Source organism: Panthera tigris, chromosome C1 (genome assembly GCF_018350195.1).
Source record: "Panthera tigris isolate Pti1 chromosome C1, P.tigris_Pti1_mat1.1, whole genome shotgun sequence".
NCBI classification, from domain to species: Eukaryota; Metazoa; Chordata; class Mammalia; order Carnivora; family Felidae; genus Panthera; species Panthera tigris.
The window spans coordinates 181,436,739-181,457,299 of record NC_056667.1 but is presented as its reverse complement, the minus strand read 5'-3'; the positions used below and the strand labels follow the sequence as shown (position 1 = coordinate 181,457,299).

Genomic DNA, 20,561 nt, shown 5'->3' with positions numbered 1-20,561 from the left:
CTTGACCACTTTGATTTTTACTTTCTTTATATACTTCACTGTGATTTGAACTTTCTACTTAGGAAGTTTGTTTTAGTTTTCTGAGGTGTTCCTTTTTGGAGAATGTTACAGAATATTTCTTTTTCTTGTTGAGATTAGTTTTAGACTTTTTCCTGAAATATAGACTTTAATATTAATGGGTTAGAATTATAGTCATTTAGTCCTTATTTCTCAATTTAGAATATTGAGAAATTTTAAAGGGAAATTTCAGTTTCATTATGTTCTGCATTTATTAATTTGGTTGGAATTGAAATCTAAGACACTACTGTATTTTAGTCTAAATGTCATTTTTTTTCTATACAGGAGAAAAGACCTCGAAGTAAACTTCCCAGAGCTCTGAGGGGTCTCATGGGTGAAGCCAACATTCGCTTTGCTCGAGGAGAACGGGAGGAGGCAATATTGATGTGCATGGAAATCATAAGACAAGGTGTTTTCTGTAGGGGGGATTATTGACAATAGCAGTTTAATAGTGTGTCTTAAAACAAGTGGAGGAGCACTTCACTGTACTATTTGGAAAAAATATTCAGAAGCTTGGAAATGATTATGATAATAGTGATTTGCCATTTTTCATATTCAGTAGAAATCATTACCAAGAAAATGAAAATCATAGAGTATGACTTAATGAAGTATTAATATTTATTGAACTCTTATAGCCTTTTTTTTGTTTTTGTTTGTTTTTTAATGTTTCATTTTGGGGTTTTTAGACTTTTGGAGCATTAGTGTTTTTTAAATATGACACGTGTTGAAACCACTTAAAAAGTGTTCTTTTTTTTCTTTCATTTTCCAGATTAGGCAGAGCTAGATTATTTTAATCTACTTTTTGGTAAAAGACACAATTTACATATATCATTTTTCATTAAACTGCAAATCTTGGGCTCATTGGAGGATATCTTCAGAAGTGACTCTTTGATTAATCACTTGTATTTGTCATTTTGTTTTCCTGATGTGTTGCCAAATGGTGACCTGCGTAGTGGCTTGGGTAATTGTAATACAGTAAACTGTTCATTTATCTTTTCAGTATTTTGGCATTTCATTTTATCTAGGCAAGGGTCCTTTTAGAGGTCTTTGGTTTTTTCTTTGTTAATTTTATTTTTTTCATCATGATAAATGTACTCTTTAATCCCTATACCCTCTTACTCACCCCTATCCCCTGACCCACCTCCTTTCTGGTAACCATCAGTTTGTTCTCTATTAAGAATCTGTTTTTTGGTTTCTCTCTCTCCCTCTTTTTTTCTTTGCTCATTTGTTTTGTTTCTTAAATTCCACATATGAGTGAAATCATATGGTATTTGTCTTTCTCTGACTGACTTATTTCACTTAGCTCTATACTCTCTAGCTCTATCCGTATTGCAGATGGCAAGATTTCATTTTTTTTTATGGCCAAATAATACTCACACACACACACACACACACACACACACACACACACCATCTTCTTTATCCATTCATCTATTGATGGACATTTGGGCAGTTTCCATGGTTTGGCCGTTATAAATAATGCTGCTATAAACATTGAGGTGTATGTATCCCTTCAAATTAGTGTTTTTGTATTTTTTGGGTTAATAGTAATACAATTACTGAGTCATAGGGTAGTTCTGTTTTTATTTTATTTTTAAAGTTTATTTATTTATTTTGAGAGAGCAAGTGAGTGGGGGAGGGGCAGAGAGAGAGGGAGAGAGAATTGCAAGCAGGCTCCATGCCTAGTGCAGAGCCTGATGTGGGGTTTGATCCTACAACTGCAAGATCATGACCTCAGCCAATATCAAAGAGTTGGTTGCCCACCTCACTGAGCCACCCAGGTGTCTGCCCCCCTCCCCCTTTTTTTTTAATAAGCTCTACACCCTACATTGGACTCATGACTCCGAGATCTGGAGCCACATGCTTTACCAGCTGAGCCAGCCAGGTGCCCTTGGGATTGTTTTCTTGATTTCACTTTCTGCTGCTTCATTATTAGTATATAGGAATGCAACAGATTTTAAAAAAAAATTTTTTTTAACGTTTATTTTTTTTTTGAGACAGAGACAGAGCATGAATGGGGGAGGGTCAGAGAGAGGGAGACACAGAATCAGAAACAGGCTCCAGGCTCTGAGCTGTCAGCACAGAGCCCGACACGGGGCTTGAACTCACAGACCCCGAGATCATGACCTGAACCGAAGTCGGCCGCTTAACCGACCGAGCCACCCAGGTGCCCCGGAATGCAACAGATTGATATACGTTGATTTGTATCCTGTGACTTTACTGAATTCATTTATCAGTTGTAATAGTTTTTTGGTGGAGTCTTCAGGGCTTTCTGTATATAGTATCAAGTCATCTACAAATAGAGTTTTATTTCTTCCTTACCAGTTTGGATGCTTTTTATTTCTTTATATTGTCTAATTACTGTGGCTTGGACTTCCAGTACTATGTCGAATAAGTGATGAGAGTGGACATCCTTGTCTTGTTTGTGATCTTAGGGTAAAAGCTCTCAGTTTTTTACCATTGAGTGTGATATTGGTTGTGGGTTTTTCATATAAGGCCCTTATTATGTTGAGGTATGTTCCTTCTAGATCTGCTTTGCAGAGGATTTTTATCATGAGTGGATGTTGTACTTTTTCAAATGCTTTTTCTGCATCTGTTGAAATGATCATGTAGTTTTCATCCTTTCTCTTATTGATGTGATGTATAGTGTTGATTTTTTGTGAAAACTGAGCCACCCTTACATCCTGGGAATATCCCATTTGATTGTATTGTATGATTTTCTAATGTATTGTTGGATTTGGTTTGCTAATATGTTGAGGATTTTTGCATCTGTATTCATGAGAGATACAAGCCTGTAGTTCTTTTTGTAGTGTCTTTATCTTGTTTTGGTATCAGGGTAATATTGGCCTCATAGAGTGAATTTGGAAGTTTTCCTTCCTCTTATGTTTTTGGAATGGTTTGAGGAGAATAGGTATTAACTCTTCTTTAAATGTTTGCTAGGGGGCACATGGGTGGCTCAGTCGGTTAAGTGTCCAACTCTCGGTTTCGACTTAGGTCATGATCTCACAGTTTGTGAGATCCAGCCCTGCATCAGGCTCTGTGCTGACAGCATGGAACCTGCTTGGGATTCTTTATCTCCCTCTCTCTCTGCCCCTCCCCTGCTGATGTGTGTGCATGCACACTTGCTCTCAAAATAAATAAACATAAAAAAAATAAATGTTTGGTAGAATTTACCTCTGAAGCTGTCTAATCCTGGACTTTTGGTTTTTTGATTACTGCTTCAGTCTCATTACTGCTATTGGTCTGTTCAAAATTTCTATTTCTTCCTGCTTCAGTCTTGGTAGGTTGTATGTTTCTAGGAATTTATCCATTTCTTCTAAGTTGTCTAATTTTTTGACATAAAGGTTTGCATAATCTTCTGTTACAATTTTTGTATTTTTGTGGTGTTGGTTGTTATTTCTCTCCTTTCATCTGTGACTTTGTTTATTTGGGTCCTCTCACTTTTTTTTTTTTTTCCTTTTCCTTTTTTTGATAATTTTACTAGAGGTTTATCAATTTTGTTGATCTTTTCCAAGAACTTAGCTCCTGGTTTCATTGTTCTGTTCTATTTTTTTTTTTAGTTTATCATTTGTTTCTGCTCTAATTTTTTTTTTTTAAGGTTTTATTTTTAAGTAGTCTCTGTACCCAGTGTGGCGCGTGAAATCACAATCTGAGATCTAGAGTATTGTCTACCCACTGAGCCAGCCAGGTGCCCCTCCACTCTGATCTTTATTATTTCCTTCCTTTTGCCGGGTTTGGGTTTTATTCTTCTTTTTCTAGCTTCTTTAGATATAAGGTTAGGTTGTTTATTTGAAAATTGTCTTGCTTCTTGATGTCCTGTATTGCTATAAACTCACTCTTAGAACCAGTTTTGCTGTGTCCGAAAGATTTTGGATCATTGTGTTTTCATTTGTTCCCGTGTAGTTTTTGATTTCTTCTTTGATTTCTTGGTTGACCCACTTACTGTGTAGTAGCATGTTATTTAGCTTCCATGTATTTGTGCTCTTTCCAGATTTTTTCTTACAGTTGATTTCTAGTTTCATAGTTTTGTGGTCAGTAAAGATGCGTGGTATGACTTCAATTTTTTTTTAATTTGTTGAGACTTTTTCTGTGGCCTAAAATGTGATCTGTTCTAGAGAATGTTCCATGTGCACTTGAAAAGAATGTGTATTCTGCTGTTTTATTATGAATGTGTGTGTTAAATCCATCTGGTCCAGTGTGTCATTCAGAACCACTGTTTGTTGATTTTCTGTTTGGATGATCTGTCTATTGTTATAAGTGGACATCACTTACATCCTCTACTACTATTGTATTATTACTGGTTATTTCCTTTATATTTGTTATTAACTGTTTTTATGTATTTGGGTGCTTCCATGGTGAGTGCATAAATATTTACAATTGTTATATCCTCTTGTTGGATTGGCCCCCTTATTATTATATAATATCCTTCTTTGTCTCTTTTTAAAATTTTTTAAAATGTTTTTATTTATTTTGAGACAGAGATAGAGAGTGAGTAGGGAAAGGGCAGAGAGAGAGGGAGACCAAATCTTGAGCAGGCTCTGCACTGTCAGTGCAGAGCCCAATGTGGGACGCAAACCCACAAACCATGAGATCATGACATAAGTTGAAATTCAAGAGTTGAATCCTTAACCAACTGAGCCACTCAAGCTCTTGTCTCTTCTTACAGTCTTTTTTTAAAATTAATTTAAATTTAAATTAATTTAAATTAATTTAATTTAATTTAATTATATATATTTTTTGTAGATTTTATTTTTTTTAAGTAATCTTTACACCAAACGTAGGGCTCATACTTACAACCCCGAGGTCAAGAGTTGCATGCTCTAGTGACTGAGCCAGACAGGTACCCCAAACTCTTTGTTTTAAAGTCTGTTGTCTTGCTACCCTGGCTTTCTTTTAACGTCCATTTGCACGATAAATGTTTCTCTATCCCTTCACTTTGAATCTGCAGGTGTCTTTCAATCTGAAATGAGTCTTTTGTAGGCAGCATATACATGGGTGTTAATTTTTTATCCATTCTGTCACACTGTCTTTTGATAGTGGCATTTAGTCCATTTACATTCAAAGTAATTATTGATAGATATGTATTACTATTTTGTTACTTGTTTTGTGGTTGTTTCTGCATATTTTCTCTGATCCTTTCTTCTCTTGCTCTTTCATGGTTTGTTGGCTTTTTTTAATGATATACTTTGATTCCTGTCTCTTTATTTTTTTGCATATGTATTACTGTTTTTTTATGTGTTTGGCATTAGGTTCACATATAAAATCTTTTGCAAATAGCAGTCTATATTAAGTTGATGGTCGCTTAAGCCCATTCTTATCTCCCCTCCATGTTTTAGATACATAGTGTCATATTTTACATCCTTTTATTTTATGAATGCTTTGACTTATTTTTGCAGAAATACTTTTACTTTTGTGTTTTTTACTTTTCATACTTTCATGTAGGGTCTTTCATTTGCATTCAAAGAGTCCCCTTTAATTTTCTTGTAGGGCTGGTCTTAGTGGTGATGAACTCCTTTATTTTTTGTTTGTCTGAGAAACTTTTTATCTCTTCTTCAATTCTGAATGATAGCTTTGTTGGATAGAGTATTCTTGTCTACAGATTTTCCCCTTTTAGCACTTTGAATATATCATGCCACTCTCTTACAGCCTGTAAAATTTCTGCTAAAAAATCTGCTGATAGCCTCATAGGGTTTCCCTTGTGTGTAACTGTCTTCTTTTCTCTTGCTGTTTTTATATTTTTTCCTTATTAGTGCACTTTGCTATTTTAATTACTATATGTCTTGGTGTGAACCTCCTTATTGAATTTTTGGAGGTATCTCTGTGCCTCCAGGAGCTGGATCTGTTTCCTTCCCCAGATTGGGGAAGTCTTCAGCTGTTATATCTTCAAATAAAATTTCTGCCCCCTTCTCTCTCTTCTTCTGAGATCCTTATAATACACATGTTATTATGTTACTATGTTATGGTTGATGGAGTCATTGAGTTTCCTAATACTTCCCAATTTGCATAATTTTCTTTCCTCTCCTTTGCTCAGCTGGGTTAGTTACCATTACTGTGTCTTCTAAGTCATTAATTTGTTCTTCTGCTTTATCCAGCCTGATATTCCATTAAGTGTATTTTAATTTCATTTATTATGTTCTTCATCTGTGATTGATTCTTTTTTAGCTCTGTGTTAAGGGTCTCACTGATGTCTTCCATTCTTTTCTCAAGTCCAGTGAGTGTCTTTATGATCATTACTTTAAATTCTGTATCAAGCATATTTGTATCCATTTTGCTTTGGTCTCTTGCTGTGGTTTGGTTCTATACTTTCATTTGGGAGATACTTCTCTGTCTCTTCATTTTGTCTGACTTTCTGTGTCTGTTTCTTTATGTTAGGAAAATCAGCTACTTCTCTTGCTCTTAACGATAATATCCTTATGAAGAAGAGGTCCTGTAGTGCACTGTAGTCCAGTGTCCCCTGTTCCCCAGGGCCTCGTGCTTCAGGGAGTGTCTCCTATATGTGTCTTGTGTGCTCTGCTGTTGAGTCTTGGCCTCTTTTTCTTTCAGTTCAGTTGTCTGCAGAGGCTCTCTTTGCCTATTGTGGGCATTGTTTGGTCCCCAGCAGAAGTGGATTGCATTTTAACAAGGTGTGCAGTGGTCTGCTTGCAAAATGAGACCTGCCACCACTTGCAGCTGCTGCGTTTGAAGTCCCACACAACTTGCAGGTTGGGAGATGTGGTGTCTGTGGTTTGCACTGATCTTCTGGGGGAAGGGCCTGTAACGGGGACTAAGGCCAGCTTGGCTAGGAAGGGTGGATCTGCCAAAGTGCAAGGGGGAGGGCTTGCTTTAAACAAGTTAGGTAGCGAGTGTTGGTTCCTGCAGGTGGTTGTTGTTTATGCTGGGGGTAGATGGGTAGGGAGATGACGCCTGCTAGCTCCTTTGTTCCTGGAGGGGTCTCCCCGTGATCCCTGTCTCTCTGGGACGTGCTCTGAGATGAACAAATCACTCTCCCTCCCATCTGCCCCTGGTGTCTTTCAAGCTGCTGGTTCTGCATGGTATCTGCATGGCCTGTTTTTTGTGCTATCTAAGGGTAGGGACTTTGCTTGCTAATATCCTCTTGGGTCTCCTAGAGCCATGCTGGTGGATTTTTAAAATTGCAGACTTTAAGTCCCATTGGTTATAAGAACTCAACGAAACTCGGCTCCTCTCGCTTTCAAAGGCAAATATTATGGGGATTCACCTCACCATTTGTGGGCTCTCCAGTGTGAAGGTTCCTTCTTTGCACCACTGGCTTCCTTCCTGTTGCAGACGGCCCTCTTTGTCTCCCAGACTGTGTCTTCACACTTCATACCTTCTTCATTGTGACCTCTTCTATACCTTTTATTGTGGTTTTTGTTCTGCCGGTCTTCAGATCGTTTTCTGGATTATTTATGCTGATATCAGTGTTATCTAGTTGCATCCATAGGATGAAGTGGGGTTAGGGTCCGCCTACTCTACCGTCTTCCCAGCCAACCTTCCTGAAGTCTTGTTAAACATTTCCTGGATTGGAGCACCTGGCTGGTTCAGTTGGTAGAGCATGTAACTCTTGATCTTGGAGTTGTGAGTATAAGCCCCACATTGGACGTACAGTTTACTTTAAAAATTTCCTGCATTGCTTATTAGGATAACTTGAGGTCACTGCTTTTTCTTTTCTATCTGAGAAACAAGATTAACCACACTTTTTTCTTGAGAATATTTTGTTTGGTTCCTACATTGCAATATTATCTTTTCCTTTATATTAGTTTATAGTTGTTTATTTTTGACAATAACTTTGACTTTAATCCCTTGTGATTTTAGAACTTCATTTCAGAAACATTTCAGAAATGCAGATTAACTATTCATTTTGATATCCTGGATTTAGGTGCAGTTTAGATATCCTCAGTCCATTCATTCCATATGACTGTGGTTGTTGGATCATGAAGATTCAACACTGATGTGCTTCATGCTCATTGGGATGAATTCACTCAGTTATTAAGCCATGTTGAGCCTTAGCAAAGGGGGATTTTCATAAGGAGCACATGGTGGAGAATAGAGTTTTTCATGAAATGATACCTTCTAAATTCCATCAAGTAGTTTGTATAATTCTGCTAGGGTGTTTAAAAGAGTTTAATTATTACAAGATCATAATTTGAGCCATAGGATTGCATCATCTCATGCTTCTTTCCTCAGTCAGTGGAATTTGTTTTTTTTAATTCATTATAGCTCCTCTGGCTTATGAGCCATTCTCTACTCTGGCCATGATATATGAGGACCAAGGTGACATGGAGAAGTCTCTGCAGTTTGAGTTGATTGCTGCACATTTAAATCCCAGTGACACTGAAGAATGGGTTAGATTGGCAGAAATGTCTCTGGAACAAGATAATATTAAGCAGGCTATTTTTTGCTACACAAAAGGTAATTAAAATGTTTTTCTTATTTTGTTTGATAAAAATGTTACATAATATATTTTTTGATAATTGTACTTGCTACTCTGGGGTGATGTTAGCTGAAATGTATTTATTCCTTATATTCTGTCGTCCCTATATTCTGTCATCCCAGGGTTAAGTATTTGGAGCCTGTCTGCTTTCATGTTTATCAGCAACTTTATAGTGTGAGCTAATATATGGCACAAAAGTTGGTAGAACACTACCTTCAATTTCCTACTGAGATCATTGTTGGTTCTAAGCTGTTCCTTGAGGGTTAACATCACACTAAGTTACCAAATGAAGATTAATGTAGAGATTCAGGTTCTGTCTGGTCTTAGAGTAAACCTAACTGAGAGTTCCTGTGAAGATAGATTTGTTCCAGAGTAACCCACTTAGTTCTATTAGACAATTAGTTTAGAGCGTTCATTTAATTTTCTGAAAAGAGAATTGGTCATACCCAAGTATCATGAACACCTTTTTGTGATAAATCCATAATTTGTATTCTCTTTTTTCTTTTTAGCTCTTAAATATGAACCTACTAATGTCCGTTACCTGTGGGAGCGATCAAGCCTTTATGAACAAATGGGGGATCATAAAATGGCGATGGATGGTTATAGGCGTATTTTAAACCTTTTATCTCCATCTGATGGAGAACGTTTTATGCAGTTGACTAGAGATATGGCAAAGTAAGTTTGGAGTGAAGTATATATAGATGCTCCTAATAATCATCTTATTTTACACGTCAAAGCACATATTTGAAGTAGAATATATTTTTTATTGAGGTTCAAAGAAGTGTTTTATTTCCTATATTTTATATTGTGCTTAAATATAGAGGTGGGTTTTTTTTCCAGTAATTTTCTGTTTCCAAGTCAACTGTGTGATTACTTAGAAAAATTTGTATATACAATTACCTTCAAGTGTTCTGAAGTTTAAAAATGGGGCATGTTCTAAAAGGATGATTAGGTTCCTAGGTTTCCATAACTTAGTTGATGTACATTTGCAATAATATTAGATTAGTTGTTGTAAATATGCTATTGAAATGTTTGTGGTCTGGGGTTTTCTATAATTGTATCTTTAGTTAGTACTAGAATAACATCTTAAGACAAAAATTTTTCTTTATGGTTGACACAGCATTGACTGTGGTATATATTTTATTTTAAAATATCCCATTTTCAATGACGTGGATGGAACTAGAGTGTATTATGGTACGTGAAATAAGTCAGTCAGGGAAAGGCAAATACCATGATTTCATTCATGTGGAATGTAAGAAACAAAACATTAACAAAAGAGAAGGGAATAAAAAGAGAGGGAAGCAAACCACAAGAGACTTAACGTTATAGAACAAACTGAGGGTTGATGGAGGGAGGTGAGTGGGGGATGGATTAGATGGGTGATGGGTATTAAGGAGGCACTTGTGTTGAGCACTGGGTGTTATATATAAGTGAAGAATCACTAAATTCTCCTGAAACCAATATTACACTATATGTTAACTAATTAGGTTTAAATAAAAAATTGAAAATAAAAATAAAAAATAAAATATTATATGCTACTATACTTCTCTGACATGCTGTACATCAAAGCAAAGCAGGAAACATTTTGGCTAAATAATGTCTTGTAAGCTCTCTTTTCTAGAGGTATCTGTAAATGGTATTTCAATCTGGGATCAACTATCTTGATCTGGTTAGTGCAGTAATCTGTGGAAGGGATAATAGTAGTCTGGACCAGGATAAAAGTGCAGGTGGTGAGAAGTAATCAGATTCTGGGTGTATTTTAAGGCTGAACTCAACGATGTTCTAATAGGAGATGGGTGGGTGTGTGTGTACGAAAGAGAGAGGGAGACACACACACACACACAGACAGACAAGGGAAGGGTTCTTAGGACTAAACCCTGAGGCACTCCAGTGTTTAGAAATCAGGAAAATCAGGAGGAAGCAGCAGGGAGACTGAAAGGAAATGGGCAGTGAAGTAGGAAGAAACTAAGAGAACATGATATACTAGAAATGTATTGAAGAAAGCACTGCAAGGAGGAGGGATGAAATAGTCCAGATAGAGCATGTAAAATGAGGACTGAGTATTGACATTGGAGGTAGGGTGAGGGTTCCTGGAGTATTGGCAGCTCTGGAGAAATTTATAAGGGGAGCAGAGGAATGAGAAGATAATTAGAATGGGTTGTAGGGGTAAGAGATAATTTTTAAGTTGGGAAAAATTACAATGGATTTGTATTCAGCTGGTGTAATCCACAATTGAGGAACACACTGAAGATTCATGAGAGAAGGGACAGTTGCTTGAGTGATATCCTTCAGTAGGTTGGAGAGAATGGGATCTAGTTGGGGGTTTGCCTTATAGGTGGAGAATGTGGAATATATGGCCATGGGTGTGTGTAAGTAGGAAGATGTATTGGGAGTGTGTGGGATGTCATGATCTGGTTCTCTGCAAACTAAGAAGCAAGGTCATCAGCTGACAGTGAGGATCAGAGAGTTTTGGAGGTTTGAAGGGAGAGATGAGAAGCGGTTGTCTAGGTCTTTGGGGCCTTGCTGCAGCATTTGTATCACCTAGGAGCCTGTCATAAATTAGAATCTCAGTCCTGCCCCAGCTCTACTGAATCAGAATATGCCTTTTTACAAGATGCCCAGTTGCTTTGTATGCACATTCAGGTTTGAAAAGTACTGGACAAGGTAACTGTAGAAAGACTGCTGACAGCACCATGGGCCCACTTGAGGCTAGTGATCATTAATTTAGAGTGAGTCCAGTCAGCATGGTCAGCTTGACAAGTGGTTGTGAAGAGTAGGCATATTTGGATTAACAGGGGTTGGGATTTTATCACATGACTTTATCAGAAGGGACAGAAGGACAGGAGAAGTGAGGAGATGCACAAGGGAGTAATTACAATGTTGGTCTATGGAGAAGGAGGAAAGTGAAGACAAGAGGCTGCAGGACAGTGAAACAGGTAGATCGATGCTTTGTAGACCTCACTGAGGTGGAACAGTTGTTGGAATTGGGTGATAGGATGAGCTGGAATGGTATGAGGTAGCTTTTGTAGAGTGAGGGGCTTGACATGATGGCATTGTCAAATGGGCATTGCCCATTTTTCTCTGGATCAGCTATGATTATGATTTTAAGGAAAAGTTTTTTCTCCTCTCTGATTTTAAGAAAATGGAAATCATAGGTAATGGATGGTCTGAGCAAGGATGTGAGTTTTATAATCTGAATTAAATAAGTATTCATCCATTTTGTCATTTATTTTTTCAGGAGTTACTATGAAGCCAATGATGTTACTTCAGCTATTAACATAATTGAAGAAGCTTTTTCAAAACATCAGGGTCTTGTTTCCATGGAAGATGTTAATGTAGCAGCTGAACTATATATTTCTAACAAACAGTATGACAGAGCTTTGGAGGTAGGAACATGTAATGTGTTTCTCTCTTAGATTTAGGACACATTTCTGCATTTTAGAAATTCTTACAAATTGACAATTCCTCACTTGAGTTATAAAAAATTAAATTATTTATATACTAAGTTATATTTTTAAAGTCTATATGGAAACAGATTTCTAGATTCTATAGTAATTCCATATGAAAGGTAAAGTATAGTTATATGATAAAAGCTCTCGCCATTATCACAGGTGCCAGATAGTCTGTACTTCAGGGTAGCAGGACTGAGCAGCCAGACCACTTGCTGTGATTCCGTTCCTAAGCTGTTGGGAACAGTAGTTTGGTTTGATATAGGGGAATTATGTATCTTCTGTTAAACATTTAGTTAATATGATATAAAAATGTTAATATATCACAGTGGTTCCTTATTTTAAAGAGATTTGTTGATGCTTTTTATAGTTCATTTAGGATGAACTATATATTATTTGAATTAACTGTACAAATCTTTGCATTGTGAAAAGGTTTTTCATATGTATCTATTATATCATTTCCTTTTTTTCTTCCATTCTTTTAGGTAATAACAGATTTTTCTGGAATTGTGCTGGAAAAAAAAACTACAGAAGAAGGCACTTCAGAAGAGAATAAAGGTTGTAGTTCCTTCTGCATAGAGTGGATAGTATACATAATCCTCTCTTTTTTATAATGTGGCATTTAGAAATTGATAGTTAAATGTTCTCATAACAAGTTGTCCCAGAAGCATTTTTTTCTTTATAGAGATTTCATATCTTTTTCTTAAGGATATTTACTCACAAGACATCTTTTTAAAAAATTGTTTTCGGTCCCTTTTTACTTCTCAGTACATCCATTTGAACATGGCATTTCTCATTGATCCAGGTCTTTTTAGTGATACGTGAACAAAGAATGGATTACTGAACAGCTATCAAAAACATTTGGATATAAAGCAGTTTAATTTTTAGGAAGGACTTAAAATACTCTCCTTGAAAAAAATCTACTTCAAACTTAAGCATTCACATAAAAAGTAGAAACTGATATGATTACTATCTTTGAAAGCTTAAAATATGTAGTTAGGGATCTGGCTAGAAAGTCATACCTGAAGTATGGCTTGTAGTATCTCTTTCAGCTTTTTCCTTTGTATCACACCCATTAACCTGTTCTGTGCAAATATTAGCATGCAAGACCCTGTCTGAGGTTGTAATAAAATTGAACTCTGGGCAAAATAGATGTCCCTTTTCTTGTGAGGAAATTCCTATGTAGTACCTTCCACCTCTACCCCATGAGGCTTTTGGTGGTGGTGGGGAAGTGGGAAGACACTTGTTACCTGAGTACTGCCTGCTTCAAAATACTTCTCTCCCTGGCAGTCATGAAGCCTAAAAATTCCATCATTATATAATCCTTTGGGTTAAGGCATAATTATTCAAAAACAAAAGCCTTTTTTTTTTAAAGGATCTATCCTAATGTAAAGTAGTAATTCATTTTTACAGTCAATTTGTGTGCTAATTCATAGAGAACAAGGCACCAATAAGACATGGGAAAGATAAATATTGAAGTGAAAAGTTGTTGGGGAATGAAGAGCCCAGTTCAATAAGAGTTTCTTATAAGATTCTATGCTGGGTGTGTGGGGAATATACAGAGGATGAGTATATTTCCTGCCCTTAAGGACATGGGGGAGTGGGATTCAAATGAAATGTATACAATTTAATTTTAATAGGAACAGTGTGATCATCTCTTTAGTAAACCTGACATTATGGGAAAATAGAGAAAAGCAATATACTAAGATCAGAGGATGTTTCTAGAAGTATAATTTAAGCGAACACCCAAGAGGAGGTACATATCAGACTGAGGTCCCAGGGTGTGGGAGCACTACTTGGTATGGACAGGATTAGATAAGGTGCTTTGGTTGAGGATCCTGGATAATGAATGAATAGTGAATGAGTAGTAAAGAGTAGGAATTATAATGCCATGAGAGCATGCATTAGGGTCTCTGAAGGACTCTGTCAATTTTGATAGTTTTCTTGGACCTGGCCTAAACTAGAGTTGAGTCTCAGTTAAGTTGTTTTGCAGCCATAATTTTTCTTTTTTTTTAAGTTTATTTATTTTGAGAGAAGGCATGAGTGGTGGAGGGGCAGAAAGAGAGAGGGAGAAAGAATTCCAAGGCTCCGTGCTATCTGTACAGAGCTCAACACGGGGCTTGAGCCCATGGACCGAGAGATCATAACCTGAGCCAAAATCAAGAGTCAGATGCTCAACTGACTGAGCCACCCAGGCGCCTCTGTACTTTCTGTTTGAGATCTTTCTTCTAAAAAATTAATTCATGTTGAAATATACTGCTATTATTTTGAAAATATTAAGGAAAAATAGAATTATGTTCAACTTTTAATTGTAGATATGTTTGTTAGTCATTTTGTTTAATATATTTTGCTGAGTTTCATTGGCCATTCCTCCTTCTTCCTTCCTTCCTTCCTCCCTCCCTCCCTCCCTCCCTCCCTTCCTTCCTTTCTTAATGATTTAACATATCTGAATTCAGGAAACATCTTAACATAAATCAACAACATGTCACAGTTAAAGTAGTGGTGTTTGTCTCTCTTAGTATATAAAATAATGGTGTATCTGAAATCGGGCATCTTAGAGTTGATAAAATAACTTTAAAGAAAGAGATAATCCAGACAACTAGGACATTAAAACACTTTCAATGTAAGCAAAATTTGTTTTTCGTATGCATTTTTGAAAATGAGAACATTTATTGGTGGATTAATAAGCATTTCCATTGAGGCTCACAATAAAATGAGGTTTAAAAGATACTGCTCTTAGCACGGAGCCTGCTTGGGATTTTCTTTCTCCCTCTCTCTCTGCTCCTCCCCTATTCATGCACACACTCTCTCTCTCTCTCTCAAAATAAATAAATAAATAAAAAGATACCGCTGCTATATGTTAGTTGATAAACTATTATTTAAACTGTAGGGGCTGTAAATAATATCTATTGCCTTCTTTAGCATTGTCAAATTGCCACTAAAGTGTCTAAATAATTATTCTCAATCTCTGTACTTACCTGATAGAACTGGTAACCGCTTGTGGACCACTACAGGCTTCAGACTTCCCTTTGAGTGGCACTGTCCTATAGCATTATAATATTTGTTTATTTTGAGAGAGAGAGCGCACGCAAGTGGGGCTGCGCAGAGAGAGAGAGACAGACACAGAATCTGAAACAGGCTCCAGGCTCCAAGCTGTCAACACACAGCCCAACGCGGGGCTCGAACTCATGAACCATGAGATCATGACCAGAGCCGAAGTCAGACGCTCAACTGACTGAGCCACCCAGGCACCCCTGTCCTATAGCATTATAAAGTGACCCTCTTATTTCTATTAAAATATAGTTCATCCAAATTCTACTTTGTCTGATGAGATTGTGACCCCTGCTTTCTTTTTGTTTTCATTTGCCTATTGTATCTTTGGTTTGCCATTTTGTTTTCAACCTTCCTGAGTTATATGATTTCAGGCATGTGTCTTATTTTCAACATAACATTGAGTTTTACTTTGTGATTATTCTTGAAATCAAATTTTTGATTTACACATCTGTACACACTATATCTTTAATAGGTATGCCATAGCCACTGTCTACAGAAGAAATAGGCTGTGGATATAGTTGTGAGTCAGATTAGTCCTTATCCTCATGGAGCTTATAGTCTAGGTAAATTTAAATTTTAGGACTCTGTTTGAGGAAAATAAATGTCTTAAGTTGGTTTCCTGTAACAGTTATTATATTGGAGCTTAGAGATAAAAATAATCTATTAATTAAACTTGTCTAAATCCTTCCATGACTTCATAATTTTAGGGAATTCTATAATTTATATGGCAAATTCTATAAAACATGAGTTATTTCATTTTAATATAATTGTAGGTTTTATTCTATCACTTAAGATCAATCTCTGATGTTTCTCTATGCTTCAGTGTTTTTTTTTTTTTCTGAAATGGAAACTTACTTGGAACTTACTAGACTTTACAAAATACAAAATATTTTAAATGTGGATAAAAATTCCTTTGACTGATTTCTCAGGGCTTTAAAAATTGTTTTACCTTGGGGCACCTGGGTGGCTCAGTTGGTTGAGTGTCCGACTTTGGCTCAGGTCATGATCTCACAGTTTGTAGGTTTGAGCCCCACATCAGGCTCTGTCTGTGCTGACAGCTCAGAGCCTGGAGCCTGCTTCAGAGTCTCTGTCTCCCCCTCTCTCTGCCCTTCCCCTGCTCAAAAATGAATAAACGTTAAAATTTTTTTAACTGTTTTACCTTAATGAAGTTTTAGAAAATAACACAACATTTAATTTATTACTTTCTTAGCCTCTTTATCATAAAGACGGAAAAGAGACTTTTGAATTCAAAAAAGAAAGAGTGTATATATTCTTGTTGGTCATTTTTGTCTTTCTTTTTTTTTTTCTCTGTAGATTTGATAGGTGTGGGAGTTTCTGTAGGTTTCAGATAAGTGGATAAAGTATTAGGAAAAGAATTGGAAGGATAATTGCTACCAAAGGACAGACTGAAGAGAATATAAAAACCTAGTAATAAGAGTTGGTCCAACTTAGAATTGACTACAGAATCATTTGCTCTGAATGAAGTAAATGAGATCTTATGTAGAAAATATAGAGCTTGCTTCATTTGCCCTACATTCTAAGCTTGCATATAGGAACTGCTTTTTGCCTGTCTTTCTAATCCATAGCTGGTGAAAATGTTACCTGCACTATACCTGATGGTGTGCCAATAGATATCACAGTGAAGTTGATGGTCTGCCTTGTACATCTGAACATTCTTGAACCACTTAATGTAAGTAACATTAAGATCTGCACTTGAGATACTTCAGATAAAATCACATTTTCTTTAGATGGCAAGTAATTTTAAGTTTACCCTAGATTTCACATTTTTCAGTAACCCAGGAAGTCACCATAAGCATCAAATTATTTGTGTGTGAATATCTTACAAAAGCTGAACTGGGCTTGTAATGATTTGTTTCTCTTTTCTTTTTTTAAGTTTATTTATTTATTTTGAGAGAGAAGGAGAGAGTGCGCATGTGAGCTCAGGAGGGGCAGAAAGAGATAAGGGAGAGAGACAATCCTAAGCAGTCTCTGCAACGTCATTGTAGAGCCCAGTGGGGGGCTCGGACCCACGAACTGTGAAATCATGACCTGAGCCAAAACCAAGAGTTGGATGCTTAGCCAACTGAGCCACCCAGGTGCCCCTTGTTTTCCTTTTTAAATGAGAACAATCCAGAGATCAGAATTTGAGATTGGGCTTTTTAGACAGTTGGTAAATTCTGAAAGTTCTTCCCTTTTGCCAGCTTTGGAGTATTTCGTTGAATAAAAAAATTTATTGGGCATCTGCTTTGCAGACCTTAGGATAAGGTATTGAATATAATACACAAACCCTGCCCTCATGGATCTTTTATTCTAATGGGAGTAAATGGATAACAAAATAAATATGCAAAATATAGGATGTTAGTTGGTGGTACATACTCTGGAAAAAATCAAACAGTGAAGAACAGAGAATATTGGGAGTAGGAGGGTGGTCAGGAAAGCCCTTTCTGAAAAGGTGACCTTTGAATAATGACAGAAATATCAGCAAACACAGAGGCCCTGAAGCTTGGGTATGTTTGTCTTAGCAGAGAAAGAGCACAGCAAGTCAGTGTTATCTTAGCTCCTGCCATGTCTGCTTACATCACGCCTTCCAAAGTAATGTGTGGCTCAGTCGGTTGAGCATCTGACTTCAGCTCAAGTCATGATCTCACAGTTTGTGAGTTCAAACCCCACGTTGGGCTCTCTGCTGTCAATGCAGAGCCTGCTTTGGATCCTCTGTCCCCCTCTCTCTCTGCCCCTTTCCCACTTATGCTTGATCTCTCTCAAAAATAAATAAACATTAAAAAAAAGTACTTTAGGGGCGCCTGGGTGGCGCAGTCGGTTAAGCGTCCGACTTCAGCCAGGTCACGATCTCGCGGTCTGTGAGTTCGAGCCCCGCGTCAGGCTCTGGGCTGACGGCTCGGAGCCTGGAGCCTGTTTCCGATTCTGTGTCTCCCTCTCTGCCCCTCCCCCGTTCATGCTCTGTCTCTCTCTGTCCCAAAAATAAATAAATAAACGTTGAAAAAAAAAAAATAATAAATAAATAAAAATACTTTAAAAGTAGTATGTTGAATGAGTGATGGTAGTATGAGTTCTTTCTAATAGAGAAATAGAGATTCAGAAATGAATAGAAAGATGGTTATTTAAAGCTGTTTTCATTAAACCTTGCTCCTTTTCGGCTTGCTTCAAATAACTGATAGACATGTGAAAAGAGAAATATACCCACATATCCATATTTGTAATGATTGTTTGACTTCAGACTTTTATTTTGGGGTCTAGCCTCTCTTGACAACACTAGTGGAACAGAATCCTGAAGATATGGGAGACCTCTATCTAGATGTTGCTGAAGCTTTTCTGGATGTTGGTGAATATAATTCTGCACTTCCCCTCCTTAGTGCACTAGTCTGCTCTGAAAGATACAACCTCGCAGTAGTTTGGCTTCGGCATGCAGGTAATACTTCTTTGTGGGAGGGAGAAGTTTTAATCATATAAACAGGCAAGAACTTACTTTCCAAAATGGTAATAATTATTTAAAATATTAATGTCTTGGTAAAAGTGAAAGTATTTCTAGTTTCAGGGCAGTTTTTTGAATATCAGTTTCTTTTGTTTGCTTGTTTTTTGAGTATAGTTGACACACAGTGTTACATTAGTTTTAGGTGTACAACATAGTGATTCTGCAACCCTATGAATGTTAGTATTTTAAATTGTCATGGTATGCCACTATATGATTTCCCCCACATTAATGCTTTGGAAGAAAGATTTACTTAATGCTACCGGAATGAAGTAAGACTAACCATGTCCCTGGTAAAAATACTTTATACAAGTCATTTACCTGTCTTAACCATAGGCTCTGACTTCTAGTAATAGAAGTATAGAAGTTTTCTATAACTAGAGAAGCATTGATTGACAATTTGGGTTATTTTGAGACCTATCACAATATGAAATTGCTAAGAACACTTAAAGATAACTCTTTACTGTTTGGATGAGTGAACATGAATACAAATGTAATAACCATCATAAAAACATTATTTGTGATATTTGAATTTAAAAGACATGAGCAGGGAGATGGAGTTTTTATTGCTTACTATCAAAGTTTAACCTAAAGATGATACTTGGGAGAGAGTTGAGAAATTTTAGATTTGAGAAAGCAATTGAAAGCGAAAGAACCATTTTAGGAGGTAATTGTAATGAAAAGGGAATGAGATGGAAAAGGCCTAGATTAGTGTTGTCGCTGGAGAGTTCAACTGGTAGGATTTAATGACTGATTGGCATAAAGTTTGAGGAATAGAGCCCAGTAACTTCCCTTCTGAGAACTTACCCTGAGGAAATAATTGAGTAAGATGAGGGGAGGTAGTTTATATTGGGTATCACAAAACTCAGGAGCCTGGCAAATAACGAAAATGAGTGAAGTGGGCAAGTGAAGAGGCGCAGGGCTTGGGGGGAGAACTGGAGAGCCCTCTCCAGAGGATGCTGCTGTTTCTCAGCATAGGCTGATGTGCCATGTGGGAACAGGAGAGTGTTGCCAATTCAGATTTGTCAAAAGAATCCGGTAACTTAGAGTTCATAAAAATCCGAAATTTAAAAAATGGAGGCCATGTATTGTTTTTAACAGCACTGTGGCCTAACAAAACACCTCTGTGGGTTAAATAGGTTTGCCAATTTTTAGACATGGCTTATATACATGAAAATGTTTACTGCATTGCTATGTATTAGAGTATAAATTCAGAAATAACCTAAATATCAGATAATATGGTTAAATAAATAGTTGAATGTTATAACCATTCAAAATGCTAAGGAAGATGTGGGAAATGTTGAAAGTATAATGTTAATAAGTAAATAAAGCAGAACCTCAAAGTGTATGTATGTGCTGATTACATCCTTGTAGCAATTTGGATTTAGTTAGAGAAATCAATAGATGGATCAATCAGTAGATGGAGATTAGAAGGAATGGCTGTTTTAAAGTATTAGAAATCTGCAGACATTTCATTTTTGTTATAATTCTTTAAAGTGGAATATTTTATATTTAATATTATATTTTATATTAATTTTATATTTAATATAAGAAATATTTAATATTTCTTTAAAGTGGAAAAATAATTTTGGCACGCTTACAAATCTGTAGATCATATTTATTATGCTTTATTTTAACATCATCTTAGAATGTTTAAAGGCCTTAGGCTATATGGAACGCGCTGCGGAAAGCTATGGCAAAGTGGTTGATCTGGCCCCCCTTCATTTGGATGCAAGAATTTCACTTTCCACCCTTCAGCAGCAGCTGGGCCGTCCTGAGAAAGCTCTGGAAGCTCTGGAACCAATGTATGACCCAGATACTTTAGCACAGGATGCAAATGCTGCACAGCAGGTAGGCCATGTCATGTGAAAGGAAGTTTTCCTTGGTGGATTGTGTTTTTGAACTTTTTCCTCCGTTAAGGATGTGTATACGGTTTGTATCCAAAAGATTTATTTTAGTGTATTAAATTCACCGTTTTTGAAAAGTAATTTTGAATTTAAGTTTCAGCCTCTTGTTAAACACTGTAAGTTATGTGTCTAAAATGTTGGATCTTAAGTTGTGAAAGATCATAAAGCAAATGTTG

General features: G+C 36.6%; 1 protein-coding gene across 2 annotated transcripts in view; it reads left to right on the top strand.

The window, feature by feature from the left end:
* The window catches only part of GTF3C3 (general transcription factor IIIC subunit 3), a 38,558-nt gene that overhangs the window by 4,244 nt on the left and 13,753 nt on the right, over positions 1 to 20,561 (top strand). For both annotated transcript variants that reach the window (XM_042994977.1, XM_007094711.2), the window contains exons 4-11: positions 343 to 466; positions 8,275 to 8,466; positions 8,998 to 9,163; positions 11,727 to 11,874; positions 12,423 to 12,495; positions 16,578 to 16,681; positions 18,247 to 18,418; positions 20,127 to 20,329. In XM_042994977.1, coding sequence (XP_042850911.1) covers positions 343 to 466; positions 8,275 to 8,466; positions 8,998 to 9,163; positions 11,727 to 11,874; positions 12,423 to 12,495; positions 16,578 to 16,681; positions 18,247 to 18,418; positions 20,127 to 20,329 — 1,182 coding nt within the window. The remainder of the gene's footprint in view (positions 1 to 342; positions 467 to 8,274; positions 8,467 to 8,997; positions 9,164 to 11,726; positions 11,875 to 12,422; positions 12,496 to 16,577; positions 16,682 to 18,246; positions 18,419 to 20,126; positions 20,330 to 20,561) is intronic.